The 18,345-nt window shown below is 35.7% G+C and overlaps 1 protein-coding gene across 4 annotated transcripts in view; it reads right to left on the reverse strand.

Annotated features, from left to right (window-relative positions):
* ULK4 (unc-51 like kinase 4) overlaps positions 1–18,345 on the reverse strand; it is a 219,601-nt gene that overhangs the window by 161,639 nt on the left and 39,617 nt on the right. For all 4 annotated transcript variants that reach the window (XR_005857729.2, XM_025147506.3, XM_418812.7 and 1 more), the window contains exons 19-22: positions 18,022–18,105; positions 13,563–13,724; positions 7,876–8,058; positions 2,953–3,080 (exon numbers count right to left, since the gene is read on the reverse strand). Coding sequence is in view for 3 of the 4 variants with exons in the window: in XM_025147506.3 (XP_025003274.2) it covers positions 2,953–3,080; positions 7,876–8,058; positions 13,563–13,724; positions 18,022–18,105 (557 nt within the window). In the remaining variant the exon portion in view is untranslated. The remainder of the gene's footprint in view (positions 1–2,952; positions 3,081–7,875; positions 8,059–13,562; positions 13,725–18,021; positions 18,106–18,345) is intronic.

Here is an 18,345-nt window from a genome sequence, read left to right on the forward strand (position 1 = left end):
TTTATGTTTTATATATATGCATTTACATGTATATATGGAAGAATGGTTTAAATTACTACAGTATAAACGACTGTAGCCTTTTCAAACAACTAAGTATTTTATACAAAATCTGTTTGCGTAAATTCATGTGGTTTCTTTCTGTTGTCCTCCCCATCACAAAATTGTCCCTCACAAGGATTTCCTAGAAATATGCATAACTATTTTTCCCTGATAGTATTCTTCAAATAAACGCTGCCTGAGAAAATTGTACAAATACATACATAGTCAGGGAAGCATTAGTGTCTTCATTTTCCTTCAACAAATTCCTCAGTCACTTGCAGAAAATCAGTTATTTTTACTGCCGGAATTGTCTTAGTGTTCTGCCTAATGGGCAAAATCAGGCCTATGGAAGTACTACACTTTCTCAGTTTATTCAATCCACGTGTTTCTCATGCACTCAACAATACATGAAAAAGATATACAGGTGTTACTAAAGTAAGTTACATCATTAAGACTATTTTTTTTAATCATGTTCAAACCCGCTACACAACATACACATGGAGTATGTATGCATAATGAAAAATGCCTACTGAAAAACTGCCTCATATTGATCACCTTCTTCATATTCAGATCATATAATCTGAAAAAATAAAAATCATCAATAAAAATGATCAGCTGCAGATGCTAAAGAAAAGCCAGTATAATTTATGTGCATTTTACTACATACTCTTCATATTTCTCAAATATCATTATAAAATGATTTGAGTCTATATAATCATAGAATGGTTTGTGTTGAAAGGAACCTTTAAGATCATCTGGTTCCAACCCCCTGCTATAGGGAGGGACACCTCCCTCTAGACCAGGTTGCTCAAAGCCCATCCAGTCTGGCCTGGAATGCTTCCAGGGAGGGGGCATCCACAGCCTCACTGGGCAACCTGTTCCAGTGTCTCACCAACCTCACAGTAAAGAATTTCTTCCTAAAAATCTAGTCTAAATCTACCCTCTTCCAGTTTAAAGCCATTTCCCCTTGTCCTGTTGCTACACACCCTTATAAGAAGTTTCTCCCCAATAAAAAGCACCTACTTGAAGTTCCTCCCATATAAAACATTTTCAATAGTTATCTGAGTTCTTTCTACTGCACTAGAAATTTTGAATTTATTAGTATTAATTTCTCAGACGGAACTGGAGATATTTATCTAAAATACAGTGTTGAATTACTATCAATAAAAATTAAAGAATCTCCATTATCTCAGCTGGGTTTAAGAAAAATTCTTTCAGAGTTCAGGATATTACAAAAGTAGCAGTAGCTAATTTCTCCTCTCTCATCCTACTGCAATCATCTTGTACTCCGGATATAAGATAAATGTTTTAGTCTAGATCATTTGCCCTGCCAAGGTACACTGTTTACTGAAGAGAAATTGTGAAGAAATCACAGTGAATTAAGAATAGCAGTTTATGAGTTCAATAAAGCTGCTATAAGTCTTACCTATTGTTTTAGCTAGTGTGTTACATAATGTTTTGGTCCCTAATCTGCTCTGCCTGGAGCATAATAAAACAGCAGCACGAAAGTCACAACACAAAATAACAGCCCAAACTCACAACACATTTTCTTCAGAAAGGCTGCTCAGTGGAAAGCATCATTAATAAAACAAACAAACAAAAAGAAGAAAAAAAGAAAGAAAGAGAGAGGATAAATTGTCAATAAATTGTATTGAAGTTCTTATCCTTCACATAATACCTTAGGTATAGATAAACAAACATTAACTGTCAGTACGGGACAACAGTTAGACATTCCTCCAAACACATAGCTCAGTTATATAGCACATAAGAATGTGTAACGTTCAAAAAGTTGTTTCAAAATCATCTTATGTTCTACACTGTCCAGAACACATCACTTGATAAAGCATTTTTAGAAGTACAAGAAGATGCACAACAGTGAATCTTGTAATCAACGCTTATTCTCCACAGTCTATAAAACTTGACATGTCTAAAGATACATAAGTGAGTGGAGGAGTATAAAATGACAGCACTCCAAAAGATGTCCACTCACAATGGTTTGATGGTATAACTCACCTGCTCCTTATAAATCCAGCACTTTGACTCCGCTCATACATCTTAACTCTTCTCAAAAAGCAATATAAGATATAGGAAAATCGTATTTGCTGTGAACAGTTTATAGCTACCCACAAGTCACATCCTTTTTACTTCCAGTTTCAAATCCACTTTATTCCAACCCCACAATCACTGGGTCTACACTGTATTTCGCTGTTACAAATACTGAAGAAAATTTCTTCCATCTTACTTCTCCAATCATCTCAAACACATGGTGACAATTCATATTCTAGCAGTCTCATTTCCTCTCATCTTATATGAGAGCACTGTTGTGCAAAAAGTTCCAATAAGTATTCCACTGTGAATCAAATTTAACTGAAATGCTTTCATTTCTTGCAAAGTATTTTAAAATATAGGAACAAATAAAATATTTCATGCAAAAGTCACAGGAATCCAGTGATTGTTCTACAAATGACTTCAACAACGCAAACAGTCACAAAACATGATGCTGCTTTTAATGTACCTATACTGAAGAGACTACAGGTTATATCACATCCTAAGATGAGGAAGGTAAATGATGGACCTTTTTATTTTGCACTCCCATCACTAGTGCAGTACTTATTTGCCCCACCCAAAACAAAAATCTGTTCCTTTCTTATCCTAACAGGGACCACCAGTTACTTTTAAAGACTGTCCTCGTAAGGCAGAGTGGTTTTCCCTTGGGAGTAATGATCATCTGACAACAAAAGACAGAACAGAGAACTCTTTTCTTGATATTCTCAGAAACAAAAAGATCTGCATTGCACAGAAGACAGTTCATTCCTAAAACACTGACTCCAAAATACAACGTATAGAAAGTGACTTAGACACAACTTTGAAAATAAGTATCATCACTAATCATGAATTCCATTATCACCTTACCTTGCTTGACAACTGAGTAGCAACATTTCCCTGCTATTTATTAAAACTTGCAACAGGACCAGAAATGCTTTTGCTCGTATGAAAGTTGAAGGACTTTCAAGTAAACGAATAATTGTAGTCACAAATTCCTTGGTGGGAATAAACAAAAAAACATTATCTTATGTAAAATGGTTACTTGCATTATATTTTATCACTGTATACATTTAAAATTCCAATTTTTCATTTGTATTCTGTATGACCGTGGCCCTTTTCACTCCTTCTCATAGTGAAAAAAATCCATACAACACAACTAAACAAATTTTGTCCAAAATAGACAGGCCAAGTGAAAAGCTGCTCTGTTCAACTTCTCACAAGCCATAGCAAGAAAACACTATCTGTTCTACTGTGTCCAGAATGGACTAGAAAGCATTAAAAAATATCTTGCCTTAAGGATGAATATAAGTTACTTCAACATACTTAATCTCTAAGACTGATGGATTTTCAGAATATAGATATACCTCAGCACCAATAAGATAAAATGTTTACCTAGCAATTCCCATACATGCAGGAAGATAAAACACCACCTTTGTTGGATATAATTATGGCTACATCAGTTCATAAATGATATCATGGAATGAAGCAGCCACCCAGTATACAACTGCATATTGTATATAAAGTTTTAAATCCTGCTACGACACACATTTAACATGCAAAGTATTACTCAAACTCCCTCTTTTGCTGACAGAATAACTGAAAGGCAACTTCATCTTCATAACACTGAAGATCAAGACCAAACAATTCATTAGAGGCAGGCTTTGCAACACTTAGCTGGAAGAAAGAACATAAGCACAAAATCCAGCCAACAAGCCATCAGATTATACTGTGATACTATTTAAACTTTGTCTTCAAAACACAGATTATCATCAACACAGATAACAGTAAAGATGTCCCAAAAGAACAAGCTATTAATTATTCTACTAATTCCTTCTTGTCTTTCTGTAATTTAGTTTATAAATAGATACAGTTCTTCAATCTCATGGTTGATGAGGCTAAACTGCATGAAGTTCATACTTTAAACGGCTCAATTGTTCATGGAGCAGGACTTGCAGCTCCTCCAGTATAAACCTGAGCAATATATATATATATATATATATATATATATATAAATGATAACACAAATTAGAAGCAAAGGTTGAAATTTTGGTAAAGTGGTGTTTTGGTTTATTTATTTATTTAGGTAAGAAATAACCCAGTACAACCACAAAAAAAAAAGAAAAAAAGAAAAAAAGAAAAAAGAGCTATTGCAATAATAAAGTCTCAGGCTTGGAATAACAGTATGTGTAATGCTACACTTCCTGCTAACACAAATGGACCTGACAGACCAAGCACTGGGGCAACACGACATGGGAAGATGCATCTACAAGCCAAAACACAGCTGTAGTTTTATTCCTCGTGGTTTGGAAAGCAAGAACGTTCCATTGCAGAGGTTGCAACTAAACATGCAAATAACTGCATTGGCAATTAAAATTAGTTATATCAAGCTTATCTAACTTATGTGAGAATTCTCTAACGATGTGGCTTAAGATACAATTATGATGTATTGCAGTTTGCTTTTTTGCCTGGTCTGAGGACAGCAACCGTTTATCAAAAGAAAATCTGCAGCACAACTCTGCTGATCTGCAGAATTCAATAAATCAGAAGAGGCAAAAGTTGCTGAAATACGTATATATTAATTATTAATTGTTGCACTGTTACATTGATCCTCTCTTGCTCACAACTGTTTGATGTATCCATGGAGACTCTGCAGCGTAAGGACACTGCTTTCATTACCAGCCACTCTACCACAACAAGATCATGATTTTACATAGGATATTCTTAGTGATAATGCAAAGCAAATTTAAAATAAATCATGAAAAGCAATTAAGTTTTTTAACTGGTTACACAAGGGGAAAACAGACCATTATTTCCAGAAACTCTGAAGATACTATAGCAAGTATTTGTTGTTTTCTGGAGTATTTTCTAATCTGCTTCTTATGAACTGCAAATATCTCCATAACATTATAAGTTAAGAGTTACATGGGGAAAAACAAACAAACAAACAGAAAGCAATAACAAATAATTCAGAGTTACAAATCCTTTTGCAAGGCCTGCACCTGTTAGCTTCTGCCATTTCGTGTCCTGAAGTGATGTACAAAAGAATCGGGAAGAAGAGACGCTCTGATCTTAAGGACTCACATAGCTGAATTAGTAGGGTATGATTTACATGACAGGTGACTGGTACCACTAAGCACGCACGCTCAAGAACAACCACAAAACCAGAGATGGTAGTTGACTCATGTTTTTTGGTCCAAATAGCAACCAAAACATGCTGCCTGCATTGATGGATCCAACATGCAGGCCAGTGACTTTCTAGCAAGAGCAGGTCAGTCAGGTTTGTGCAGACTTACCAAAATGTCAATTGCTTTTCATTCATTCGAAGGTGATATTTGACAGCTAGAATGAAATAGTTTTCTTTTTTTAGCTACTGCTATAGTTTTCAAAGATGTTTGATTCAGGTTCTTTCTCCACATTTTGTTTTCCAAACATCATTTCATACTGTTGTTTTTTTGTTGTTTTGTCTTCAAAACATGAAACTATAATAGATGATCTCTGTATCAGAGAGGGATTAAAAAACCCCTTTAAGCCACTGTAGTTCTCCTAAGTTTTATATTGGCACAGATGACAACAGAACAGCATTTTTCCTTTCTAATTCTTCTTTATTTTGTAAATGATTTCATTTCTGTTCTCAAAGGGAGTTAAAAAACAAATGCAGGCTTAAAGCTTGCAAGCTAAGGTTGTTTCCAGATAAAATATACAAAGTTAAATGACTTCCATCTTGAATTTGTATATTTAAACATCACTTAACGTGTTTGTTTGCAGTTCTACTAAAAAAATTGCCTTCTGCAAACACTGAGGTCTTTTTACTTCTTAAGGTACAGGACACAAGAATTCTACAAAAGACAAAATACTTGGGAGATTGACACTGGCCCTTTGCTTTTTCTCTTCCTCTGTTTTCATTAGGATGGATTTGTGTGTCACACACAAAGAATATTGAAAAGTGTCATCACAGCGTAGCCATATGCTTGTTGAACATTCAGAGAAAGAATTCAATGTGTAAGTGAATGCTTTTTGAACATACTTCTCTCGGTAGATCACAAATGCTCAATAAGGTGTTTGAAACTGTCCTGCAATGTCACAATTTGCCGTCTGTTAATGCTGTTGGAAGTGAAACCCGTGGAAAGCTTAAGGCATTTACACAGAGCACACTGACAACTCTGACATGAAATTAAATGACTTTTATGAAGAGTATGAGTAATTTCAGGCTGCAAGAAGAGACGTGTGGAAGACAGTATATTATTTTTTTCATTTAAATGTTAAAACAATATATAGAGAAACTAAATGATATGTTTCAAGTAAAACCAAATGCATTTTTTAGTCAAGATGAGCATCAGGTTACAGTACATATCACTACTGATGAAACATGAGCTCCTCTTCTCTTTTTACTCTTTAAGTAGAGATGGATTGATTTTGTTTGTGAATTGTGCAGATGTACTGACAAAAATAAACATGGAATATTTTGGTGATCAAATTAGAAAGCTTTTGATCATCTTGGGAGAAGAATGCAGTAAAAGCAGCTCTGCGGAGAAGCAGATGTGCAGGTAGATGAAATGCTTAACACAAGCTAGCTATGTGTGCTTATGTTCCAGAAAGCCAAAAGTATCCTGGGCTGCTTAAAAAGCAGCATGCACAGTGGGGTGAGGGGGTGGATGGTTCCCCTCTGTTCCACTCCTGTAAGGCCCCATCTGCAGCACTACATTCAGCTCTGGGCCCCTAGCACAAGTACATGGAGCTGTTGGAATACATCCAGAGAAGGCCACAAGGATCCTCAGAGGCTAGAGCACCTCTCCCATGGAGACAGGCTGAAAGAGCTGCAGTTGCTGAGCCTGGAGAAGGCTCCAGGGAGACCTAATAGCAGCCTACATTTACCTAAAGGGTAAATGTAAAGCCAAAGACTGACTTTGTCAGGGAGTATAGTGAACAGGACAAGGGATAGTGGCTATAAGGAAGAAATTATTCTTTATGAGAGAAGGGCAGTGAGGCCCTGGCACAGCTGCCCAGAGAAGCTGTGGATGCCTCATCCCTGGAGGTGTTCAAGGCCAGCCTGGATGGGGCTCTGGGCAGCCTGATCTGGTGGGAAGTGCCCCTGCACACAGCATCTGCACAGATCCATAAGGTCCCATCAAACCCAAACCATTCTATAACTCTATGATCTCTTCCAAAAATTATGTTAGAACCTACATTATATTAGAAAATGCAGTAGAACTAGTAGCTTTATTCAGTGACACTAAGAGGAAAACTAAGTTATTAGAATACTGATTTCTGTAAGACCTTTTGCTTACAAATTGGTCAGAGTTCTTCAAAGATAGAATAAAGTAGGGTCTTAGATTCAGTCAGGACATATTTTTCTTTAGAAACATTAAAAGCCCTACGTTATGGTCATGCTAGAGTTATCTAGCTGCAGTAGGAATATATACACCCATAAGTATTAGCTCTTAAGTATCTGAGAATAATAAACATTATACTCTTCATTATTCGTATTTTCAACAAACAAAAATATAAAAACAACACATATAACCTGTATTACATGAACAGTTAGTAACTTTCTGTAAGTAGTAATTTTTGGAGGACATTACTGAGGCCCTTTTGTCTTTCTAATAAAATATTGAATTCAAAGGTCTTAGTTTTGAGAAAATTGAGAGATCTATTCCTGATTTTCTGCTATTCAGGTAATTAGGTGTTACTGAGCCAAACATTTTGAAAACACAAAAGAACTACCAGTAAGAACTTTTAACTTCCCATTAGTGAATTTCCATGCCATTGAGTACTATTAAACTGAAATCAAACCTTTTCTTGCATCAGCCTCTGGAGATGAATTCCACATGACAACATCGCAGAAAACATGGTGAGCATGTACTGCTGTATTTTGCATATTCCAGTTAGCAAGGAATTTAGTACAGCTGTTAATCCCACCTTCTCAATGACACTCTGGAAAGCACTGGGTGAATAACGAGTAAGTCTGCATAAAGCCTACAAAAGCAAAACAAATATTGTTATTTATAAGAGTTTTTAATTAAGAATTTACACCATCTCAGTCATAAGATGAATAAAAGGGGAAAGAACTACTGTTTTTTGTTTGCTTGTTTAAGAGACCTGGAATTCTTTTAAACCTCCACCTCCCATACAGCTGAAACTGAAATCTTTGGTACAACAACATCTACATCAAGTAGAGTCACATTACTCTCTCTCCAGAGGATGCTAACGAGGCAGCAGCATAGTCCATGCTTGGAACTTCTTATCAGTACAGAATGAAGGCAATATTAGATAATACTGCACTAGAAAGGAGCACAGGTAACAGAAAATAAAGAGATGTCACACATACAGAAATTCTGGTCACCCATAAGTGATCTTTATTCTACTTCTCTGTTTCTGGACATTATCTATAATCTGATATAGAGTATGTTATCTGAACATTATCCAAAAGCAGGTTGCACTTTGCCTCAGCCTATGTACTTTAGATCTAAATATTTGTTACGGAACACTATTTACTACAGCAAACATACAAATTCTTTCAGCAAATGCTAGGTTTGGGAGTGTTCAGTGTATACTAACTTAGCTATTTCTTAACAAAAACTATCAAATGACCTCCAGAGTGGATTAGCCTTTAACTCAAGGTATCTTTTAGTTTCCAGTGCTCCAGAAAGTGCAACCTTCATGATACTGTGACTGCTTTTGCTGTATCCAGATGAGGAAAATACAACTCCTCACACACTTTGTTTTCTTTAGCTTGAATGCAGCATAAGGATAAGAAAACAGATTAATTATTTGATTCATGTGAAAATCTGAATTGGCTTTAGTCAACTTTCTTCTGTGAGTAATAGTCAATATCATCATTTCTTTGCTCTCTCCTAACCAGATATATTTAGAAACTGCTGCTTACTCAGTGCCAATTCAACAGTGAGTTCTCATTTAAGAGGAGGAAAAAGAAAAAAGGAAGGAACAAAAAAGACAAAACTAAAACATGTCTTTAAACAGGTACTTTATTGATGCCTCTCACCTACTCAATATCCACTCCTCCTTGTCCATTTTGGTCCTGCAATAATATTGATCGATTGCAGCCTTTTCCACCCTCTCCCCCCCCACCCTCCGCCTTTTTTCTATCCCCCCCCCCCCTCCACTCTAAAAACACAGACATTCAGTCTCAGTTTCTAAAACAGCAATGTCTGCTTCCCCAAGGATACAATTCAACCATTCATCTCTAGTCTGAGCTCTCGAAATAGGCACGTCCAAGGTATTCACTAAACGTATCCTCAAGGTTCATATTACCATAAATTGTTGAGGCCCAGAGCCAAACCATGTCAAAGCAAAAGGGGCAAAGTTGTTACACTAGCACAGTGCACACAGAGTTGCCAGTGCCTTAGCTTCCTGCTACAGATTTAGTCAAAAAAAGGGGTAACCTTGATGATCAGAGGGCTGGAGCACCTCTCCTACGAGGAAAGATGGAGGGAACTGGGCTTGTTTAGCTTGGAGAAGAGAAGGCTCTGGGGAGAGCTCATTGCAGCCTTCCAGTACTTGAAGGGAGCGTATAAACAGGAGGGGAAACGGTTGATTATGAGGGTGGATAGCGATAGGACAAGGAGGAATGGTTTTAAACTGAGACAGGGGAGGTTTAGGTTAGATATGAGGAGGAAGTTTTTCCACACAGAGGGTGGCCACACACTGGAACAGGTTGCCCAAGGAGGCTGTGGATGCCCCATCCCTGGAGGCATTCAAGGCCAGGCTGGATGTGGCTCTGGGCAGCCTGGTCTGGTGGTTGGCAACCCTGCACAGAGCAGGGGGGTTGAAACTCTATGATCATTGTGGTCCTTTTCAACCCAGGCCATTCTATGATTCTAACCACAGCCAAAAGACCATTAGAAACCTCCAGGCAAATCTTGCAGAGACATGGCTGTCTCATAAGACTGTATTGCAGCTTCAGAGACAGCAGGAAAAGCTCCATCCCACTAACAGCAAAGGGTAGAAACTTTAAACTCCTGATGTCATCATGTGCTCTGTTGAACAACTGAAATGAACACTCCAGCAGAAAAGCAGATTGAGCTTTATGTGAAACAGAAGACAAATTCTCATGAACAACTTAAGCAGACCATCATTTTGAGAAAACAGATGAGATAAGTGGAGGGGGAAGGGGGAGGGAAAGTAGTTGTGCAAGGATCTAGAAATGAGATGATGAGAACAGGTAAGAGTAGGGGAGACCTTACATCACCCTCTGTCAGAAGCAGTCTTTCAAAAAGAAATGATTGCAGTGAGAGAAAGGCACTGGCAGATCCTCTCCTAGAATGAACTTTTCCATCTTTGGTCTCCATCCCGTCTTAGTGCTGCACTTCTTCTCCCAGCAGCCCCAACCCTAAAAATATTTGTGCCTTACCCATTGCTTCCTAGTCTTACATACTATACAGTACCTGGGTAACATTCATCCTTTCAGAATGCACTCTATGCATCTCGAATTTGAGAATGAATGCTTTAAGGCATCTGTGGTAACTAAGTCTCAGAAGGAAACTATTCAGCATCAATTTAAGAAAAAGAAAACAATTTTGTTGATTTCTCCCATTTTTTTTCCATGAAAGTAGCTTATGTTTCAAGTAGTTACTTTTCCAGCAGAAGCTATTTCCTAAGATTAATAATTAGTTTATAAAAAATGAGGATATAACTTTCAATATACAAGAAAAAAAAATCTTGCTGCTGAGCTTGTCAGAATGTCATTTTGGCATCTTACTGAATTATTTCTATTCTGAGTCTAGCAAAACAATAAAAGGTATAGTTTTCCTATTATGTTTACCTAAGACAAACTGGACTACCCCAAAGTGAGCAAAAATACTGAAACACAATCCTCATTTACCACCTCTGACAGGTAGAACACCACAAAGTGTCATTTCTTGACGCTAGTGGCATCAAGAAAGTCCTGATATATTTTTGTTGCTGATTGAAATAATTATAAGTAAAATCCCATAGTGCCTTACTGCTGATATACATCACAGATGACATGCTAGCTGCAGGTAAGGATATAGTGCACATGTTTCTTAAATGCATTTTATAGTGAATATACATGTCAATCAAGAATACATTATTCAGGATAGACTTAAATGAGGCAGAAATTACAGCATGATAAAACATAATAGGACACATTATCATATGCAGAATAAATAATGCCTGCATATGTGTGGCAACATTATGCTACAGTGATATTTTATGAATGTAGAAAATAAATAGTATGATACAACCTGAGAATACACTAGTATGCTACTTCAAAAAAATTGTATGTTACTTACATCTCTATGAACTTCAACTGGGAAAAGATCTGTGTTAGATTTCAATATCAACTGGTTATCTGAGTGTATTCCAAAGTCAAGATTATATGCTCAAACACCCCAGCTATATTTAATACATAGCCATGATTTATTATCATGTCTTGAATAATAACTGCAATAAATAGAAGTTCAACCTCTTGTCCCTTTGGTTTTTAACTACAAAGCAGCAAAAGGATTAGGGGAACATCTTAGTATATTTCACTTTAGAAAGCTGCATCCCAGTTCACTTCTTACGCAACATACAATGATTACACCTCAAACATTCAGTAAAGGGTGTACAATTCCCAAATAAGCAGAGAGCAAAATCCAGTAACAACTTCAGACAAAAAGTATACTTACATGAAATGACACGTATGGAAGGAGAAGGTGGAATTTACTACACAGATATCAATAACTTCCATTAAAAGAAAAAAAAAAACCCACCATGAAACAGGGCAGCTAAACAAGTTCAGTCTTCTACATCACACCTCCTATAGTTCTTCTCCCTGCTGCTTTCATTCAACTCTCACCAATATGGTGATCTGGAGCAAGCCCTGCCTCTAGTGTGACTGTAACCTTAGTAATCACCCAAGTGAGAAGTGTGATCTCCAGTAAGCCTGTGCCTTCACAGGAAAAAAAAAATGTTGGAAACAATGTTCTTTTTTTTCTTATATGCTCCTTATGTGCATTTATGTTGCACATTTGCACATATTCAAGCACAAGATGCTAAGGAGAATTTTGCCTCAGCAGAACTCTGGGCACAAAAACAACTTGGTCATCTCTTTCAATGGATGACCTGACACTGAAGCACAGACTTCTAAGGAACCTGGTCTTCCCTGATAAATCTAATTACATTTTTGATTTTACATGAAAAGTGAAAAATAAATAAAAAAAAAAAAAATCAAGGGGTGAGCACTTGGCAAAAATGACAATATCACTGAAACACTAATGAGTGCCAACCCAAGACTGTCAGATGATTCAATTTTGAAGTACTACACAAATATGGTAACTTGCATGCTTCTATAATGTATATTTTGTTAAATAAAATGTACTTAAAATTCAACACATTTTCCCTGTGTTTGAGCAGTTTATTTCCCTTGCAAGTGTTTGCCAAATATTGACCTCAACATGCCTTTTTAATAAATACATATATTTTCTAACAGTATTCTTTTCTACTGTTTATTTCTTCAACCACGCTTAGATATTTTTAATCTTCTCTCATTCATTACCTCACTCCTAGATGTGTCTATGTATATACTACCACAGCAGCAACTTTACCATTTTCTATTTGCAAAGCCACCAGAAACTCAGTGAGCCTGAACACTACTCTGGCAATGAGCATCCACTTATCACACTTCATTTAAACTAAGTCTAATTACTGTTCAGTCCTGAAATGTTACCCGTATTGGTGGCTACAGCTTTTGTTTTGTAAACAGGAGATATGGTTAAACTCACAGCTCTGGTAAATATTGTCTATCTCACAAATCTTTTTGTTCCAAACCTTTTGTTTGCATGTCATAGCTCTTTGCTTGCCATGCTGTCAACTTTATATTAACTTTAAAATTCTTCAGGCGAAGACTAGCCTCAACAGTTGTACAGAAAGTAACATGATGATTTCAAAAACATCTTCTAAGCAAGTATGTTATAAACCAAATAAGTATTTCTGAAGTAAAATACATCACAAAAAAATTAGGAAGAATTTCTTGATTCGTTGAAACAATTCAAATTTTCAAATAAGAGTCATGACCTCTAGCATAGGAAACACGTGTTCAAGAAAATGATGAATTGCAAGGACTTTCTGTACACTTGTTCCCAACACAGGTAGCTATAGTAGGTTTCAATTACAGGTAATTGCAAGGAATGTAGAACAACATGAACAAGGACAGTTCTCGCTTTATAACATACTGCCACAAAGAGGAATAAAAACATGAATCAAAATGTTGTAAGCCAACTAACACATCTCTCTGATCCATCTTCTAGCCCTTTTAGACAGGCTATATTGGTCTGTTCTTACACTAAGTTATAGTAAACTGTATTCAAACTGGTGAGTAATGTGCTTTTATCAGTTATTGGCAGTATAACAGAAAACATACGTACACACAGAAAGCAGGCTCAAAAGCATTTTCATTTCAATGCAAATTATATTTCAAGATAAAGCCTTTAAAACTTCTATATCGTGAAATTTCTTACCGAAACAGCAGTTATTTTCAAAGAATCTACAGTAGAATGCGTGAAAAGGTACCATAAGACAGGTCCAATTTCTCCTGTAATAAATCCTTGTGCATAGCAGGAGAGAGTAGTGCAAACATTTTCAATGATCTTTGCTGCCAAATGGTTCACTATCCGGTCTTCCTACAGAAACAATGGGAAAGGAAAACTTAAATATTTGTACTGTTTCTGGCTTGTTTTTAGACTAGTTACTATGTCCATGTTTCATTCAATGCGTATTCTGTTAGTGTGGTTTCTTATTTTTGTTTGATATTTGGCAAAGTTTTTTGTAGGAAATCTTAACTTGTGACAAAAATGTGTTTACAAATTCTAGACCTCCCCGCTTTCTCACTATAATTAAAACAATTAATACAAGTATAATTTAATACAAAATATTTCTGCTCCAAATGATCACAAAATTAAATGTTGCCACTGAAAAAAAAACAAATGAAAAGGTTTCGTTACATAAGAGATGCCCCATGATCAGTGTTTCTTGAATGTGTGTGCGTGCCAAAATTCACCACTAAAATAGTGTCTGAGTAGCATGAGTATGAGTTGTACATTTACATTAGGAGAAATAAAATCAAATAATTTAAACTCTCCTTATTAAAAACAATGAACCAGGATAAAGAAAAGGGCTTTCTTCAGAGTGTAAAGAAAAGGGCATTTTGGAATAACTGGCCTTGTAAGCAGATAATCACAACCAGTGTCTATGAAAAACCACTGGGTCCCATTTGCTACAGCAGTTCCTAAATTTCCTCAAGGGATTCTGAGTCCTGAAAGCTATTTTTAGTAATAATCAAGTCATTTATCTGCAAAAGCATTTATGCAAAAACCACTAAGTGATTCTTTAATAAAAACAATAGAACTGTCTATGCATATCTCAGGTAGTCTGCAAGCGCAGCTGTAGTACCTATGTAATACTATTCAGAGTTCAATTTCTACATGGAATAAAAACCAGGTCAGAGTAACGACAAGATAACAGCATACCACAGATGTCACAAATTAACTTAATTTAGATCACTTAAGGCTGTCTTTATTTCTCTCCCTCTTGTTTTATTTTTTTTCTCCCCTCCTTAAGTACTCCTTTTAATATCTCTGGTTTTGCTGTGTTTTGTTTGTTTGTTTTTTAATTAGTTTTTTCCAACTTATTCATCATTTTTGTTTTAGCTCTCCCAAAGAACTGCTGCTCTACTCAAAATATTTACAAGAAATACCAAAGCCTATTCTCACTTAAACCAATTATGCTCTGCTGTAAAACTCTACTAACTCCTTTGCTCTTCCTTCTGATTTATAGCCATGGAAGCAAAGGAGATTTAGGCTTCTGTTTTTACAGTTTTCATTACTGCAAATACTGCATTGACTCTGCCTATCAACCATCTAGATATATACACACAATTACCAAAATTCAGCTTCTCAAAACTTTTTTATGTAACTAATGTTCATTTAAAATCTATTTTTGTATGAAACTTCTGATATGGATTTTTTACCTTAACTGTAGAAAAAAAATAGATTTATCAGATTAATCATATGAATTTAAAAATCAAATCCATACTTTGAATGCTAATAGTCAAGTTAAATGTCTTTTACTAAGTGATTACCAGGAATACTAATTGGGTCCCCATTGCTACTTTGAACAAGTAGCAACAATTAATATACTCAGTATATAGACCTGCTCCTTTGGCGAGAAAAAGGTCAGGTATGGTCATAATGCACTAAGAACTCAATGAGGCTTTCATAATAATTCCATTTACTGCCATCTGAGATTGTCTGTCTTCACTCCCCTGAGATCTATTTCTGAGCACTGCCTAAGCAACTAAGACTTGCACCATTTTCTGCTTAATTAGCTCTCCAGAAGAGAGGTTTGACCTAAACTCATATCTGACCTCAAAACTAGAGGACTCATCCTGTCAAGTTATCACAACAGAAATTATGTTAGTGAATTAAAAAAAAAAAAAATCTTCAAAATACAAAGAGGTTCTGTGTAACTGCACCTAATCAAAATATATGAATAGAACTGTACCAAAAAGAACCACGTGATCCACTTTCACTGTCTTAGTTTTACGTTTAGTTTTATAAATTGCACTGCAAAACAGAGCTTCTAAATTTCAGTCATGTCAAACACTTGCAGAAGTGTCTGTTTCAGTCAGCCATGGATATTTAGCGAAAAGGAGCCCTGAGTAAGAAAGCAAATACGAGTGGTAAATTAATATTTTAATATTTTATTATCTTTCATATTAAATGATGTATAGATAAATATATTTAGTAGAAGTGTAATAATGATAAAAAAAGTTGGAAAAACTGACTGAAAATCCCATCATTTTCCTAAATCAACTTCCATATAGTTCTTCCTTTAATCTAAGGAGACAGATAGAATAAATAGACTACGAATATAATTTAAGGAAGTAAAGCTGTATCACGCTAAGCATTCATTGTAGCAAGAATCAAGTGTCTGGTAAAAATGTGTAATCTAATGGTAAAGAAGGAATACGTAGAAATGTGAATGTTAAATACCTTTTGTGGAAAAAATAAAAAATAAAGAAAACATTCTGTCAGTGAGCTAGAGAAGAGACTTACTTTTTTATTACAGGTAAATCCATTAGTAAACTACAGAACTGATATCTAAAGAAGTTAGTGATGAAGAGTATATGATTCAGACTAGATGACTTCTGTACTATAGTTTATCCCATACTTCCTGAGAAAATACACAATGTTACTTTCCAGTCCAGATTCTCCCTTCTCCAAATTCAGTGTAAAGGAATAGCTCTGGCTAAGAATAGAAATGATTTCTAATGTACATGATCACTTTACACGTATTAATGCCCTACATTAAATATTGACAGTCATATTTTAAAGTAAGCTTTTATTATTAAAATTTCTCATCAGATCAGAACCAAAGACCTTTGATTCATATCTTAGTCCCTCATAAAGGAAAATAAAAATGTCTGCTAAATTACATGATGAGAAACTCCAATTTATTTAAAATCCTGCTTCTGCAGCACCTTGGAAAACATATAAGATGACAAAACTAACCTTTTAAAACTCATTCACTATTTCTGATTCAAATACCTTTTCCAGGTGCCTTGCTTAAAATGAGAGTTACACACATTCTACTGTAAGCAAGCAAGACAACTAGCTATAGCTATCTATACTAACTCAACCATGCAACTATATTGCCTATATCTTTTTCCCAGGTTCTATGAAGCAATTTCTAAAACTGTTGCTCATGTTAGCTTACATTTACATACCCTCCTATTTATGATACCAAGCTCCAAGCTATTGTTTCAGTAGCTCCTTCCTGCCTTCACAAAGGCTTAAAAGGAGGCCTGCATGCAACTACTGGCTTCACCGTTTAGGTGCATAGCTTCAGTGAGGGATTAGGTCAAAGCAACATAGACCAAGCCAACGTGAAACAAGGAAAGTGGAAAAAAAAAAAAAAAAACCACAAACATCAATAAGCGGTATGGATGAGAACTATGAACACTATAAAAAAAGTTTAAGTGAATCTTAAGGGGTAAACATTGAAAATTCAGAAATAGACAGTCTTTCACAAATAAATGCATCATTAAACAGCTTCTGACTAATGTACCTCAGAATAACGTTTTACTTTTAGCTATGAGCTCCAGGTACTCCATAATATAAACACGGTTGCATGTGTTCTTGATCATCTGAAGATGTTAAAAATGCATCTAGACCTTTTCTCTATTAATCACAATCTGTAGGCAATAAAGATCTCAAAAAGACAAAAAGGAAAAAAAGCTACTTCTGTTGCTTTCCCCCCTCCAGCAACCTCCGTCATGTTTTCTGCCTTGAGCTTTGCCTTGGGCAAAAATAAAGTCAAATGGTCTCATGTAAACAGAAAATGCCAATCCTCTACTCAATTCTTTTTCATTTTACAAAACGGAATCATAAGCATGTTTTTATTCCCTTTCTGTAACACAACTTAGTCAGCACCAAGAAAAATTAAGAATACAGCATGGTGCATGTAGTACAATAAAACTAATTACTGCTTTGGGGCTGTGAACACTAATAACCCAGTAGGATAATAAAGCAGTTTTCCAAAACTGCATCATACACTTTAAAATTAAAAGTAAATCTCATTCAAAAAATGCACCATACAGAAAGTAAATTGCAAGAAAATACTATAAACTGTCAGAGCATCTCTCATAAGAAAGTCACAGCATTACTAAATTTACAAACAGTAGTTATTATTCACCATCTCCCAAAACCAAGCAACAGTACACAAGTGTTGGATGTACAGAGAACAACACTGAATTTTTGCATTCATCTCTGCTTAGGTCATGGTCTTATCATGATTATTTAAATTCAAGAGTACCTTGGTTGACAAGGTACTGCAGCGCTGCAGGCTACAATCCTCACACAATGCCTAAAGGGTTATTACAGTGGAGAAATTCTATTGAGGACAATGAAAGCGCCTTACCCCTTCCCGAAGACACCTCATTAGCACAGTGTAAGCCGCCGAGGGAACAACCAGGCATTCTCTGGGGTGCTCTTTTTTTACCTCCTGAAATGAAGCCAACAGCAGAAATGATTAAAAAAATAAAAAATATATCACAATAATCTCAGCTGAATGAACAGATAAGATATTCTTAATAATGTTCATACTATACACACTACACATTATCCTATACTAGAAAATATATTAAATTTCAAGGCAATGTTAACATTTTATGTTATTTCACACACAAAGAAATTGGCATTTTATCATTTTACTTAAGAAGTCTCCAAAATGCATAACAGAATT

The sequence above is a fragment of the Gallus gallus genome, chromosome 2 (genome assembly GCF_016699485.2).
Source record: "Gallus gallus isolate bGalGal1 chromosome 2, bGalGal1.mat.broiler.GRCg7b, whole genome shotgun sequence".
In the NCBI taxonomy this organism is placed as follows: domain Eukaryota; kingdom Metazoa; phylum Chordata; class Aves; order Galliformes; family Phasianidae; genus Gallus; species Gallus gallus.